The following is a 13,331-nucleotide window of genomic DNA, read 5'->3' as shown; positions in this document are numbered from 1 at the left end:
TTTGATATACTTCTGTTTGAAGGATTTTTTGAGGTTTAACTTTTTTTAAATACCTTTTCCAGGAGATTTTGTGAAGTACAGGTGCCACCCTGGTTTTACCCTTGTTGGACAAGATATATTAACCTGCAAACTGAATGCACAGTTGCAGTTTGAAGGATCCTCTCCATCCTGTGAAGGTAAATATATACTTGCATGGTGTGTATATCATTAATATGCATCCTACATAAAGCATCAAATTTATGGCACTGTCATTTCATTGATGCTTAAAAGAAAATTTTCCATTTACTTCTTTAATATCTAAGAAATGCACATTTTTGTATATTTGGACCTAAGAATTTTATTAGAAATTTCTTTCTTTAGAACCAATGAGAAGTGATTTTAACTATTTGACTCCATGATTACTGAAACACTAATTTTTAAAATGAATTTAAAATATTCTATATTACTTCATAACAAACCAAGGATCCATTTTTACTTTTGAAGAATACTAAAAATATGAAATTAAATTAAGCTTTCAAAATAAAATAAGAAAATTTTCCTTTGTGCTCTGACAAATATGGACATTGTATAAGAGAGTCACATGAAAAAGCTGCAAATATGTGGCAAATTTTAATTTTTCAAAAAGTATTAAGTCTCTTTCACCTATTTATATTCTGTTAAAAAATACAATATTTCAAACAAGGAACTGAAAATTTAATATGAACGATGTTTAGATGCACATTTTTATGTAATGTCCTCATCTTCATGGAAAACAAGTTTATCCTGGAAATTTGTATTCAGTCTTCCAACCACTCTTCCAATTTTGTTTTTCAAAACATGCTGTTTGACTTTTTTTTCTTTATTTTATTTCATTTTGTTAAATAGCAGTTGACAAAAAGGTTTTGAAATGTTTGAAAAGTGATCAAAGAAGCATGTAGAACTTTGTCCTGAACTACCTCAAAATTTTGGGGCAAAAATAGTTACTGCTGAGATGCTATCATTAAAATTTAAGAAAATCAAATAGTAATTAGAATTTCTTTCTTCTGTATTATACAAGTTTAACTTGTATCTATAATATGGAATTGTGGATGGAGTATCTTCCATATCATGAGGTGAGAACATCCATATGCACAAGTGATAATCCTGGAAGCACAACAATTATTGTGACACTGTAATAATAGCTGTATGTGTATCTTCCCTCCTGTTACCTTGGTTCTCTACTTCCATTATTTAAAAATTTATAAAGAATTTGTAGTGCAAACTATTAGTTTATTGATGCCATAATTTGTTTTATTCATCTAATTGTCCGCATGAACACACATACTTGAGGTAAAGTGGGTTTTTTACCTCCCCTTTTTTTGACTTGTGTGTACAATTAGTTGGATATCTGCCATGGCTTCAGAAATTGGACTCCATATCTTTGTTTTGAGTGGAAAAGAATCATTATTAATTGCAAGACCCTGGCCATAAAATATGCAGAATTAATGGGAACATTGTGTACTTTTATGTCTTTCTTGTTAGAATAACTGAATACTTATTAATGTTTCTGATGATTTCTTTTTTTAATCAATGTATTTCTCTGTTATAAATGTAATATTTTAATAAGATGATTGTACTGCAAATCCAGACTTCATTTTTTAGTTAACAGTAACAGCAGTAACTTAACTCTTGACTATGAAAATTAGAGTGTAAATGTAAAATGAAAGCGTGAAGCAAACTGAACAGGTATTGTAAAATCCGCAGAGTTATTAGGAACTTCTGATGAGGGTGAGCCATCCATAACAATTCCTGCAGAGGCTGTGCAAATGGCTGTATCCTGTGAATACAGCAAAACTGTTACAAGGATGACATCAAAAGAAATAATCTGATAATGAAAAATGAAAGTGCCATTGAGTGATTCAGAGACAGTAGACAGTAGAACTGGAGGCATTAGAGTAAGATTCTGGCAGTCATTTTGGACAGACATAAGGGATGAATTTCTTGAGGTAAATTAGGATGCACTTGATTTCCTTTCTTCAGCCAAGTTGTATCTTTCTTTTCTGGAAAGTAGAATTACTTGGTTTTATTTCTATCCCAGCCCTCCAGTATTACTATGGAGATAAATGTTGAATGTGATTCCTATTTTATTATAAAATCCTAGCTGGTATTTATGAAACACACGAAATATTGCTAGATCATTTAAAAGTTGTGCTTTTAATGACTTCCTTTATAGTGTTTACTCATGGATAAATATTTGAAGGTACACATGTTGCATTTTGTAAACCTAGGTATTTGAAGGGGGAAATACATATTTCTGCATCAGACCAGAAATTCTATACACCAGAACATATACCCAGTGTTCCATATCTAGCACTGACCACTAATGATTTTCTAGTGCAGGACAGAAAATCACTGCAAACGTGCAGTTAATTAAGGCCTCAACTCAACTGTGGCTAAGCCACTCTTAAGCCTGCAATGTTCTTTATATTTTGAATCCTGTAGGGCTGTTTCTTCAGTAGAATTACTCAGTCCTATTTTGAACCCATGTAAATGCCTTAAATCCACAAATTTTTGTGCAAGAAGTTATACAATTTATTTAAAATGTGAATTTGTTTCTCTGTCTGCTTTGAACTCAGCACCTGCTGTTTCCATGTTGTCCAGTTCTTATGGGAAAAAATCAGTAACAAGTTGGCCTCTATTCACTGTACTTATGGCATGATTCTATAGACCAGAAGATATTTAATATCTTTAATCATTCTTCCCATCCTTCCCAATACCCTGCCCAATCCTATTCTATTTCTTTACGAGTGATGCAGGATGAAATGGCATTTATAGGAAACTATTTTATCCTCATAGACTTGAAAAAACTTTGCTACTTGCTGTGCAATTTGCATATTGTATTTCAAACTAATTTTTGAACTGCCTTCTCATATTTTACCTGCCTTCTCTACATTTTACTTGTAATTTAAAATTGTTCATATTTCATATTTTTTCAAGATGCAGGAACACTTTCCATTTTCCTGAGCTGTGCCACTGTGTTGTAGTAGTCAAAAAACATATTTATATGATAGAAGGCCAAATTCTAGGATATTATATATGAGTCTGATAGCATATCTGACAGGTAAGAAAATGAATCTCCATGACCAATTCTACATCATTCTCAAGAGATGACCTCCAGAGCAGCTGTAAACACAGCACACCACAGTTTTCTTACAGCTCCTTTTCTCTTCCTGTCTGAGGACACACTTTCTCAAGATATTTGGTACTCTGTTAACTTGCCAGGTATTTTCTAACATGCAGAGCCCTATGCACCCCTGCAGAACATGCTGTCATTGTGAATGGGTTTATGCTTAAAAATATTGAACTGTCGTCATTTCTGTTTCTACTCTTGGAGCCCTGCTCTCATCCTGTACCTTTATACTCTTGCTAAAAAGTTCTTTCATATTTTAGTTGCTTTTAGGGAAGGGTAGAGATGTACATTAAAGCATTATGAGTGTTGTGACAGAAAGAAATATTCCTGTACTGGTCACAAAATTTGAGATGCTAGTTAAACAGATAATGGATATTCAGTGTAAGGTAATATGGCTGCTCAAAAACTTAAATTAGAGGGGTAGTGTGATAATATTGTCCTAATGTGGTGATCATATTTATGGATAAAAAGCAAAATCAAAGTTTAGGATATCAGAAATAGTATTAGAGTTAGGAATCTTGGTCAGGCCTTCCCCAAAAAACCTACATCAGATTTCTGCAAAAGCCATGTTAAGGAATGTGTTTCTCAAAACTAGAATATGATGAAAGTGTTACGCTGACATGCAGAATTACCATTCTCATGACACTACCCCACTGCACGCAATTACATGTGACTGTAACACAGAGTTGTTATTTCCTGTTGTTTTTCTGTAGGCATTGCCTCTGTGCATGAATTTATGCAAGTTTAGCAAATAACATTTTTTGGAATTTACATGTGCAACAATCTTATTAAAAATGAATGTAAAATAGATTACTTGTGTCCTCCAATCTGCCTAAAGCATGTTTTTTAGTATTTATTCCTGTTATCATTCCAAACTATTTTACAGTAGCTACTTTTAATATTCATGGAGTTTACTTATAAATAATCGAGTATTAAATATATTTTGGGGCTCAAACATCCAATTTATTTTGCAGTTCAGATTTTCTCAAGTGGTAAATTTCATATCATTTCCTAAACTTCTAAACATATAGGGAGTTGAGTCACCCTGTAATTTCACAGAAGAGGGTCCATGAGGTATCAAATATGTTAATGTGTTAGTCAAACAAAATAAACAATATTAAGAGTATAATATTTTGTTGTATTGGCCTTGGCCACTCTGTCTCCCCTTCTCAGTGAGACAGGAAAAGGAAATAAGTTGGATAAAAATTTGTAGGTCAAGATAAGGCAATTTGCTAAAGCAAAAGTGAAAGGTCGGATGAACAAGAAGAGAAAAAAGCCAAATATTTTGTTCTCTACTTTCCATCATCAGGCAATGTCCAGACACTTCCTGGGAAGCAGGACTTCAGCATATGTAGCTGTCGTAAATAATGAGTACACCCTCTTCTTCCTCTTTCCTTTAGCCTTTATTGCTGAGCCGATATCCTGTTGTATGGAATATCTCTTTGGTCAGTTTGGGTCAGCTGTCCTGACTAAGCCCCCTCCCAAGAGCTTGCCCACCCCCAGCTGGCACTGCTGGGAAGTGGTGCTGCAGAATGTTGGAGAGACAGCGCTGATGCTGTGCCAGCACTGCTCAGCAGTAGCCAAAATTCTGCTGCATTATCAACTCCTTTCTAGCTACCAACATAAATCACAGTACTGTGAGGGGATGCTGTGGGGAAAAATAGCTCCATTTCAGCTAAATCAAACCCAAATATGTATGTGCTCTGCCTCAACCAGAGCACTTTTTACTTATGAGTATTCTATTTTTAAATGTTATGCTAAAAGGGCAGAGCTAATATTATTTAAAAAAAAAAAGCTCAAAATAGCAGATTTTTTTACCTGTTGTGTGTATGGTAAATACAAGATAATAACACTATGGAGTTTACTTTTATTGAAATTATAGGTATAGCTGTGGTACTGAAAAATGGATGTGCCTTTTGTTTTGAGGAACAAGGTGGAGCAGTCTTACTGTCTCAGTATCTCAGTTTTATATTGTCATATGTCTTTAGACATATGAATCTTCTAAAGTTTAAATCTTATAAAGCGTAGCTTCCAGCCTGGAGATTAAGCTCTGTAATCAGCAGCTAAGCTAAACTGGAGAGGAATTGGTGAGTAATTCATTAGGGGGCAGAAAGAGCCAATGAAGGCTGCCATGGTGAGCTGTGCCAATTTGCCACAAAACCCCGTGGTACAGGCAGCTCCCCAGACTGCAAAGGGGAAACACACAGTGCGCGTTCCCCTGAACTACTTCAGAGCTATTCCTCTCATTAGTGCCTGTGGTGCATCAGCTATGAACAGCTTAGACTGGAAGGGACTTCTTGTTGAATGAATCTTAGCCATAGGAAGTAAATCTTGGCAATAGGAAGACCTGAAGCTATAGCTCAGGGTTTAAAAATATTTGGTCACTTCTGTTCTAGCACAAAAGAGGAGCTGAGCTGTTTACAGGTAAGAAGGACATAATAGTTTTGATCTTACTTGAATTTTCTGCTCTAGGAATATGCTGGTTTTGTCTCAGTACCACAGAGGAATATTTCATGCCTCCTTTCACCCTTAGCATCCCTATTTGCCCTGATTTGTATTAGAGAGGTACATTTTTTTCCCCAATTAAGCACTATTTCTCCTTTTTGAAAATTGTTTCATTAGCAAAATTCTAAAGTTCAATAAGTGAATACAATGTCACCCTTAGCATCACTACCTGCACTGATTTGATTCAGAGAGGTACATTGTTTTTTCCACTTAAACATTATTTCTCCGTTTTAAAAAATGTTTTGTTAGTAAAATTCTGAAGTTCAGTAAGTGAATACAATAGAATATGTGGAGAAAAAAATTCCTACAACAGTCCTGCTGATGTCTTTTCAGTCCTAAAAAGCAGTCAGACAAAAACTCAGACACAGTTAGGTAATAAAAAAGCAGTTACCTTTATAAAGAATCCTTTATGGTGCACAACACACTGGAATACATGTGCTGAAGATGCACATAGTAACATAAAGTAGACACAATTTTATGTTTCACAAATTAGCATAACTAACAAGAATTCCCAGTTAGAGTTGAGATAATTCCTTGCTGGTTTGACCCTTTTTTGAGCCCCCCTCCCCCCCCTTTAGATACTAACTAAACTTTGTTTATGAAAAAGTGTCTTGAGAAGCCATTTTAACCTGGGTCCCCAGAGAATTTACCTTTGGTCCCCAGAGGATTCAGGTCTCTAGGAATGTGTTCTGTCTTTCTGTCTAACAGAGTAGGTTAAATGCTAGCTACAAATCTATATAGTTATACAATAATATGCTACAGAGCTACAAATATATAAAGAATATATAAATGTAAAAAGGCAAAAATCAGTTTGGCATCACTGTGTTGATGTTTTTTGTGTACATGTGATGATGTGTTCAAGGAAATGCTCTGACCTTTAGGCTGTTGATTTTTAATATTCACTCACCAAATAAATGTTCTTAATTACAAAGCAACATCATACTTTTCCTCAATTATGAGAGAAGGGCGTGAGGAAACATCTGCAGAAGGCACATTTTCCCTGTGGTGAATAATTTAGTTTCAGGTTCCTTCTTAAGATTTGGCTGCAAGCAATGAGACAGCTAAGAGCAGCTTTTCACTGTTATTGATAATTTTTACATGCTTTTGAAATAACTTTTTTGTTATTTTTTCATACCTAGTAACTGAGCTATTTCCATGTCTCTTTCCTTCCCTTTTTGTCCCTGATGTCTTCACAAGAAAAACTAGATAGTCAAAGAGCAAAGCAGCTGAAATAAAGAGGCAGGAAAAGTAATTTTTGTGTGTTTTTCACCCTTTCCTCCCCCCTCCACAATTTCCTATTCCTGTCTCTTTTTCTTTTTGCATACCATTCTTACCATGTCTTCTCTGGAGCACTGCCACAGGTTTCTCAGATGATCACAGTCAGTGTCTGTGCTATATGAGTGTGTCTTTCTTCCTGTTCTATGACAGTTCTTTTATCCCTAAAGAAACTAACATTTTTCACTTCTCTGAATTGTTGACTTTATGTTTTCATTTCATTCCTTCCCTGGCTCAATTTTTTAAAGATGCTTGCAGTGTATTTCTTGAGTTAGTGAACAATATTTCAGCACTTAGTCACAGTGTTCTGGGGATCACTATACATTGATCTCAGAGTTTTCAAAATGTAATTTTGAATCTTATTCTTAGTTGATAATATTCCATCCAAACTTCCAAAAACTTCATATACTGGAGTATGTAAACAGAGTTCATTCAGTGAGTTCTTAAGAAGATACTTAGAGGGCACCTCTCTGAAAATTATATCTGTGGTAACTTAGCTGAAAGAGCACCCATATAAAGGAGGCAATAACAGCCTTTTAGAATAACCCAGCTGTAAACTTCTCTGGAGGAATTGTAATATTACATTTCTCAAGTAATGAGATCACCAGGCTTTAGTCTTGTCTGGACTGTATCTGTGTAACATCCAGATTTTGTTTGCAAACCCCAAATCTGAATGACTACTATATAGTTGGTTTCATGAGTGATTTGACCAATGGTTATTTCCATAACTCCCTAAGATGATGAAGAAAAACAAGCAACAAAAGACATTTGTATCCTTAGCATTTGTGCTGCTAGGTTTTAGATATGGCATGTTTACAAAACCACTGCAGATGTACTTCCTACACTCCCATGTCCCATTCCAAGTGACCCATACATTGCAACTTCTTGTTTGCCATGTTTAGTTTATTGTAGCCATTTCTAGACCATAATTTATCCAAAGAGGCAACAGTTTTCCAATGTTGAAAAGAATCACTGTGTCTTGCTGTGAAAAGTCAAACAGCATCACTTATTTCTCCAGGGCACTTGTAATTTTTGACTTTGTAATTTTTGTAATTTTTGAAGATAGGCTTTTAATTCTCAAGTTTTTCTCATGAATGTTACCATTTTTAATAAACATTTCAAGTAAGCTGATACTGGATCAGTATAACGCCTTTTCCCTTCTTAAAATAGCATAAGGAATGAAACCACAGGATAAAGCAGTTTGTGGAACTGTGTCATGTCAGCTACCCTTCATCAGTGATGTGCACTTTTATTCATGTCAGACAGGAAATGCTGTGGGGAAAATTATTGTCATTTATCTGATGGTATTTTTTTGCCCAATTTTTTTCTCTGAGAATTTGCTGATTTACTTGTGTTTTCTGCAAACTTATGAGTCAGAGCACCTTTTGACAGCATTTTCCCAAGTTATTCTTGTATTAGTTTGAAGAATAGAGGTAGTAAAAGTAGCAGTGTGTTTCATTTTAGGAGAGTGAGACAAGAAGCTACTGTCATTAAACACATGCAATGCTGTATTCTTATACAGAATTTCATGTGAAATTTCTGGGTGTCATTTTACTACACGTGATTCTACCTCAAGAAGCAATCCCTGGATTATTGTCTAAAGGATTCTTGCTGCCTTATATACCATTGTCCCACAGGCTTTCCCTTTCTTAGGATCTTTTATGAAAGATGGCTTTGCCTCTTAGGGATACTGTGTGCTGCAGCCAGTGCAGTCAAATGACAGCAGAAAGGGATATATGCCAAAAAAAAATTATTTGTGCACAATCCTTTGCCCAACCCAGATCTTGTTCCCCTGCTTGATACCCTATTCTCACTTGCATATTACATCCCTCCTTTTCACTGGCTGACATTTTTCTCTCTGACTGAAGAAATTTCTCAGCTACAACTGAACCTAAATTTCACCTCCAAGTCTGCAAAAGGTCTTCTGAGGGAAATGGTCCTGTTTTAAATGTTTGTTTCTGATATTTATGTGTGGATTTCCCCCCACAGTATACTTTTTCTGCTGGTCACTTTTCCCTCTGTTGTTTTGTTTTCACTTTTCTTACAACCTTTACTTTATTTAAGTCCTTGGGCACTATGACAGATGATTTCCAGGAATACATTTCTGTCTAGATATATTTGTGAATCTTACACAAAAATATTGTTAACATGAACATATATTATGAAACTGTGGACAAAACATATCAGGAAACAGATTTGAAAAAATTAGTTCTATGTGAGAGGCAAAATATTAAATAGTGACAAAACTTCCTAATCAAACCAGTGTTTAGAATATAAAATTTACAGTATTTTAATATATTATACTCCTTTCAGTATGCAGAGGTCATGAATACCTATGAATGCCAGGTGAAATTTAGAGTTCAGACTTTAAATACAGGGGAAGTAGTTGGTAAGAAGGTCTTACTTGGGTGACTTGGAGCATTTTATCTTGAAAATGAACACTTTACATAAAACTTGTGTACTGTAAATTAATCTGGTATGTCTAGATGTTTCAATATGTTGTCATGTTTATGTAACAGGCTTCAGTTCTAAAGTTGGTTCATTTTTTTAGGATCTCAAATAGAATACAGTTTCCAAATAAAAAGTTTTACTGTTACTTTTACCTCACCTTTGTGAATGATTGCACCAACATATGTGAATTCCGTGACTGAAACCACTTTAGTCTCTAACATATTTCTTTCTGGATAGATGCTTTACTGTATTTTATAAACTAATACAATGTTTCATAAATCAGAGTTTATAAAAGTGGTCCTGTTTCTGTGCATATTATAGGGAATTTTTTCCCCCTTCCATCTAGAATATAGTTTTAACATGTTTTCATTTGGAAACTGACCCTGAAGCATGCATTTACTGGAGAAGAAGCACTTTGTTTCATTGCTATTCTTAGTGTTCGTTTTGTGTCCTTTTTAGCACAATGTCCAGCAAATGAAATTCGTACGGAATCATCAGGAGTGATCCTCAGTCCAGGCTATCCAGGCACCTACCCCAACTCTCAGACATGTTCTTGGACTATTAAGGTTGAGCCAGGATATAACATCTCCATTTTTGTAGAAATGTTTCAAAGTGAAAAGCAGTTTGATGAGCTGGAGGTATTTGATGGTAAGAAAGATTTAAATTCTATCTTATTACACAAGATCAAACACTGGGTGGAGTGGGCCTTGATTTGCAAATTTTGGGATCACAATGGAGTGATATATCTGAAAATAAAACAATAATTCATAATTCCTATTACTTTTGCCTTAAATCTAAATCTATTAGCCAATGCAAGTTTTTATAGATGTATTCAAGACAGAGAATATTTTAAATTTTCTTAGGTATTGTTACAGAGGAGCATGAACAACTGCAGTTTCCCTTGGAAAGTCACATAGTTTTCTGTTTCCAGCAAAATTCATGCAGGTGTCTGAAAGGAGATGTTAACATGCTGATCCAAAATTATTCATTTCTGGTGAAGAAGTATTTTGGGGTTAGAATTACATTTGTCCAAATGAATAAAATTATTTGAGTCTTAATACTGGAATTGAGTTCAAATACCCTATCTGGCTTCTCCATAGCATTGCAGACCAGTGTTGTTCACTGTTTGAACATACCACTGTTGAAGCGTTCATCTGTTTAGGGACAAAGAGCAGAAAAATGCATTGTTACTTCTCAAAGGCCCCTGCATAATTCTTATTTTCTACCTCATTCTGATCTTATTATGACTTATTATGTTCTCATTGATTGACAAGGATAACTTGTCTCTGATTGTTCTTAAATACATTTTTATACATTTAGAGACTATTATCATATCTTCCTTCATTAACCTAGAATAGATGATAAGTTTGATAGAAATGATGAATATTCACTATGGGAGTTTCAGAGCATGAAAAAATATTAAAAGGTCACATCTATTGAGGTGTCTTGTCTTAAGTACTTTTCTGACGGATTAGAATGTAATGTCTAAAATTACTAATTTTTTTCACTTTTTGGTAGAAACATCCTTTAAAACTCCACAATATTTTTGATGCTTTTAAAAATGCCATATCATAGCACATTTTTTTCTTCATAACATGTATGCTGGTCCATGTCAGGTTAGTGCAAAAAACAGTCTGCAAAAAATCTATTAAGACTGGCTTTTCTTCCATTCCATTTTGTATCAAAGACAATATGGAATGTTACTGGAACTTTTCTAGTGGTCTGTTCATGTTGTTTTCTTTAGATAAATTCAGTTGAAACAACATAATTTTCCTGATATATATTTCTGTTTTCTTTCCTCTGAATTTAAATGTAATGAAACCAGATTATTAAGAGTAGATCTGAGAGAAGAACTAATGTCGTTCCTACATTTTTAAGCACTTTAATTTCATGGCATGAAATAATATTCTTACAAATTCATCTCTACTGCAGCTCTGCAGAAGTAATTTTTTCTACCACCTACCAGCAATCTTAAGTGAAAAAGATAATGGCATATTTATAAACTCTCAACTATAGTGCCATGTGGAGATTCCTGAGCTAGCTCTCAACAAGTTGATATTCAGATATGGTCCATTGCAGCACCTTGCAGAGATACTTGTTTGTGTCCCTGTGGCCACATTAGCCATGTGCTTTGCTAATTAGTTAGACATCTCAGCATGAGTTTTTAGGGGCAGAAGACAATACTGATGTGGCTCTCCTGCTTCCAGTGATGGCTATAACTCAGACTCAAATACTGCTGCATTTTGCAGCAAACAAATATGTGTCATACTGTGGGCCTTGTGCAGTCCAAAAAAGTGTATTTAATCTAGGTTAGGAGAACCACACTGATCTATCTCTAAAAGGTAAAGATACATCATCAAACTTTATGGAGAAACTGTATAAAAATTTGCAAGACAAATATTTAGAGAATTAGTGTTGCTAAGGCACTCATCTCTGATTGCTTCATAAGGCAGCTTTGGAATGCAAAGCACAGCAAGAACTGCACCCACCTGACTGCACTGTACATTATGGTGCTTCAGCAGCTGGATGATGATCAGGGTAGGCAGCCAGTCAGTAAAGTCAGCCTGGTCAAGTGGGAGCAACAAGCCCATGAGCCATTCCCACTTACCTGTCATAGCCTTAGAAAACCCTCTCTGGATTCCAAACCACGGAAGCCATAAATGTTACATGATCATAATTATTAAAGTGTTTTGAACTTGAAATTATGGCATTCAGGTATTTACACTGAATAGCATTCATTTAGTACAGAAATTTTTTTCTCTCTGAAATAAACTGAGACTAATCTATCACTGAAAATAGAAGATAATGCCAACATTTATCTAATATTCAAAAGAATATCCTATGACAGATCACCACACCAGAAGTTAAGTGTTTCCTTATATAGACAAACTCTGAAATAATAATTAAATAAATGTCAGAATCAAGAACAACTGAGTCATGCTGCTGACCTTCCTGAACACAATCTGAGGAGCTGACTGGTAGGTAAGATACAGAAACTGAAACTCAAATCCGGGAAAAACAAAGCAAAACTAAAATACATTGAATCAATCCTCTGATCTCCTAATGATTAAAAAATGTGGTATGGCATATGGTGCTGCAAAATAATTTCATGATCACTAATAAGGATTCTTACCTTATTGTAGGTAGTAAGTCTTTATTTGTAGAAGTCCATTCTTTAGTCCCTTGAGAATTTTAAAAGAACATTTACATTCCAAACTGGAACAATGGTGTAAAACAGATTTACAAAATCCAAAGTGAAGCACAGAGAAACTGAGTCAAATGTCATGTTCTAAATAATTTTCTCAATCAAAAATAGGAATTGACCTTAGCATTCCTTATCATTTATCCTACATTGTAATCATCAAACACTAACTCTGCAATATGACAAACAAACTGAGCAAACTGTGCCTAAAGCAATGCTTATTTGTTCTTATTTTGTAGATGCATTTATTATTTAGAATTTTTTAAATAACGCTAACTTAGTTGTAGTATTAGAGTGACTGAAATGCAGTTCCTAAGAGCTGGGAAGTATTTTTAATGTTTAGGTTTTTTGTGGCTTCCATAGCCTCTCTTTTGTACCTGAAATGTCCCAGTCAAAAATGATACTTTTTATTTTGTTGAACTGGTTGGGGCTGATAATTTTCAATTTTATTGTATTCAATTTTTAGTTTTCATTAGATTCAGTTTTATTTTTCTATTTCCATGTAACATAAGAAGACCTATTCAGGCTGTAGCTGCTCAAACTCAGCAAAAAATGAATGAAGAAGCTCTTCATTTGTAATAGTAACTCTGACCAAGATAATGTTGGTTGACATAACTTTCTTAAACTTGATAAAACGTGGAGCAAGGGACATGGTGAGCATGTGAGAGTGCTTCAGCTGGAGAAAACATTGCCTTCATATGGAGGAAAAAAAAAAGACATTTCATGTTTTAGAAAGGTTCCAGTTGGAGA

The 13,331-nt window shown here is 34.7% G+C and overlaps 1 protein-coding gene across 1 annotated transcript in view; it reads left to right on the top strand.

Moving 5' to 3' along the window:
- The window catches only part of CSMD1 (CUB and Sushi multiple domains 1), a 1,059,051-nt gene that overhangs the window by 955,474 nt on the left and 90,246 nt on the right, over positions 1-13,331 (top strand). Inside the window, exons 46-47 of the mRNA XM_058802826.1 lie at positions 63-176; positions 9,839-10,027. Of these exons, the coding sequence (XP_058658809.1) occupies positions 63-176; positions 9,839-10,027 (303 nt within the window). The remainder of the gene's footprint in view (positions 1-62; positions 177-9,838; positions 10,028-13,331) is intronic.

This window comes from Ammospiza caudacuta, chromosome 3 (assembly GCF_027887145.1).
Source record: "Ammospiza caudacuta isolate bAmmCau1 chromosome 3, bAmmCau1.pri, whole genome shotgun sequence".
Lineage (NCBI taxonomy): Eukaryota > Metazoa > Chordata > Aves > Passeriformes > Passerellidae > Ammospiza > Ammospiza caudacuta.
The sequence above is the reverse complement of the archived record's forward strand: the minus strand, read 5'-3'. Positions and strand labels throughout refer to the sequence as shown.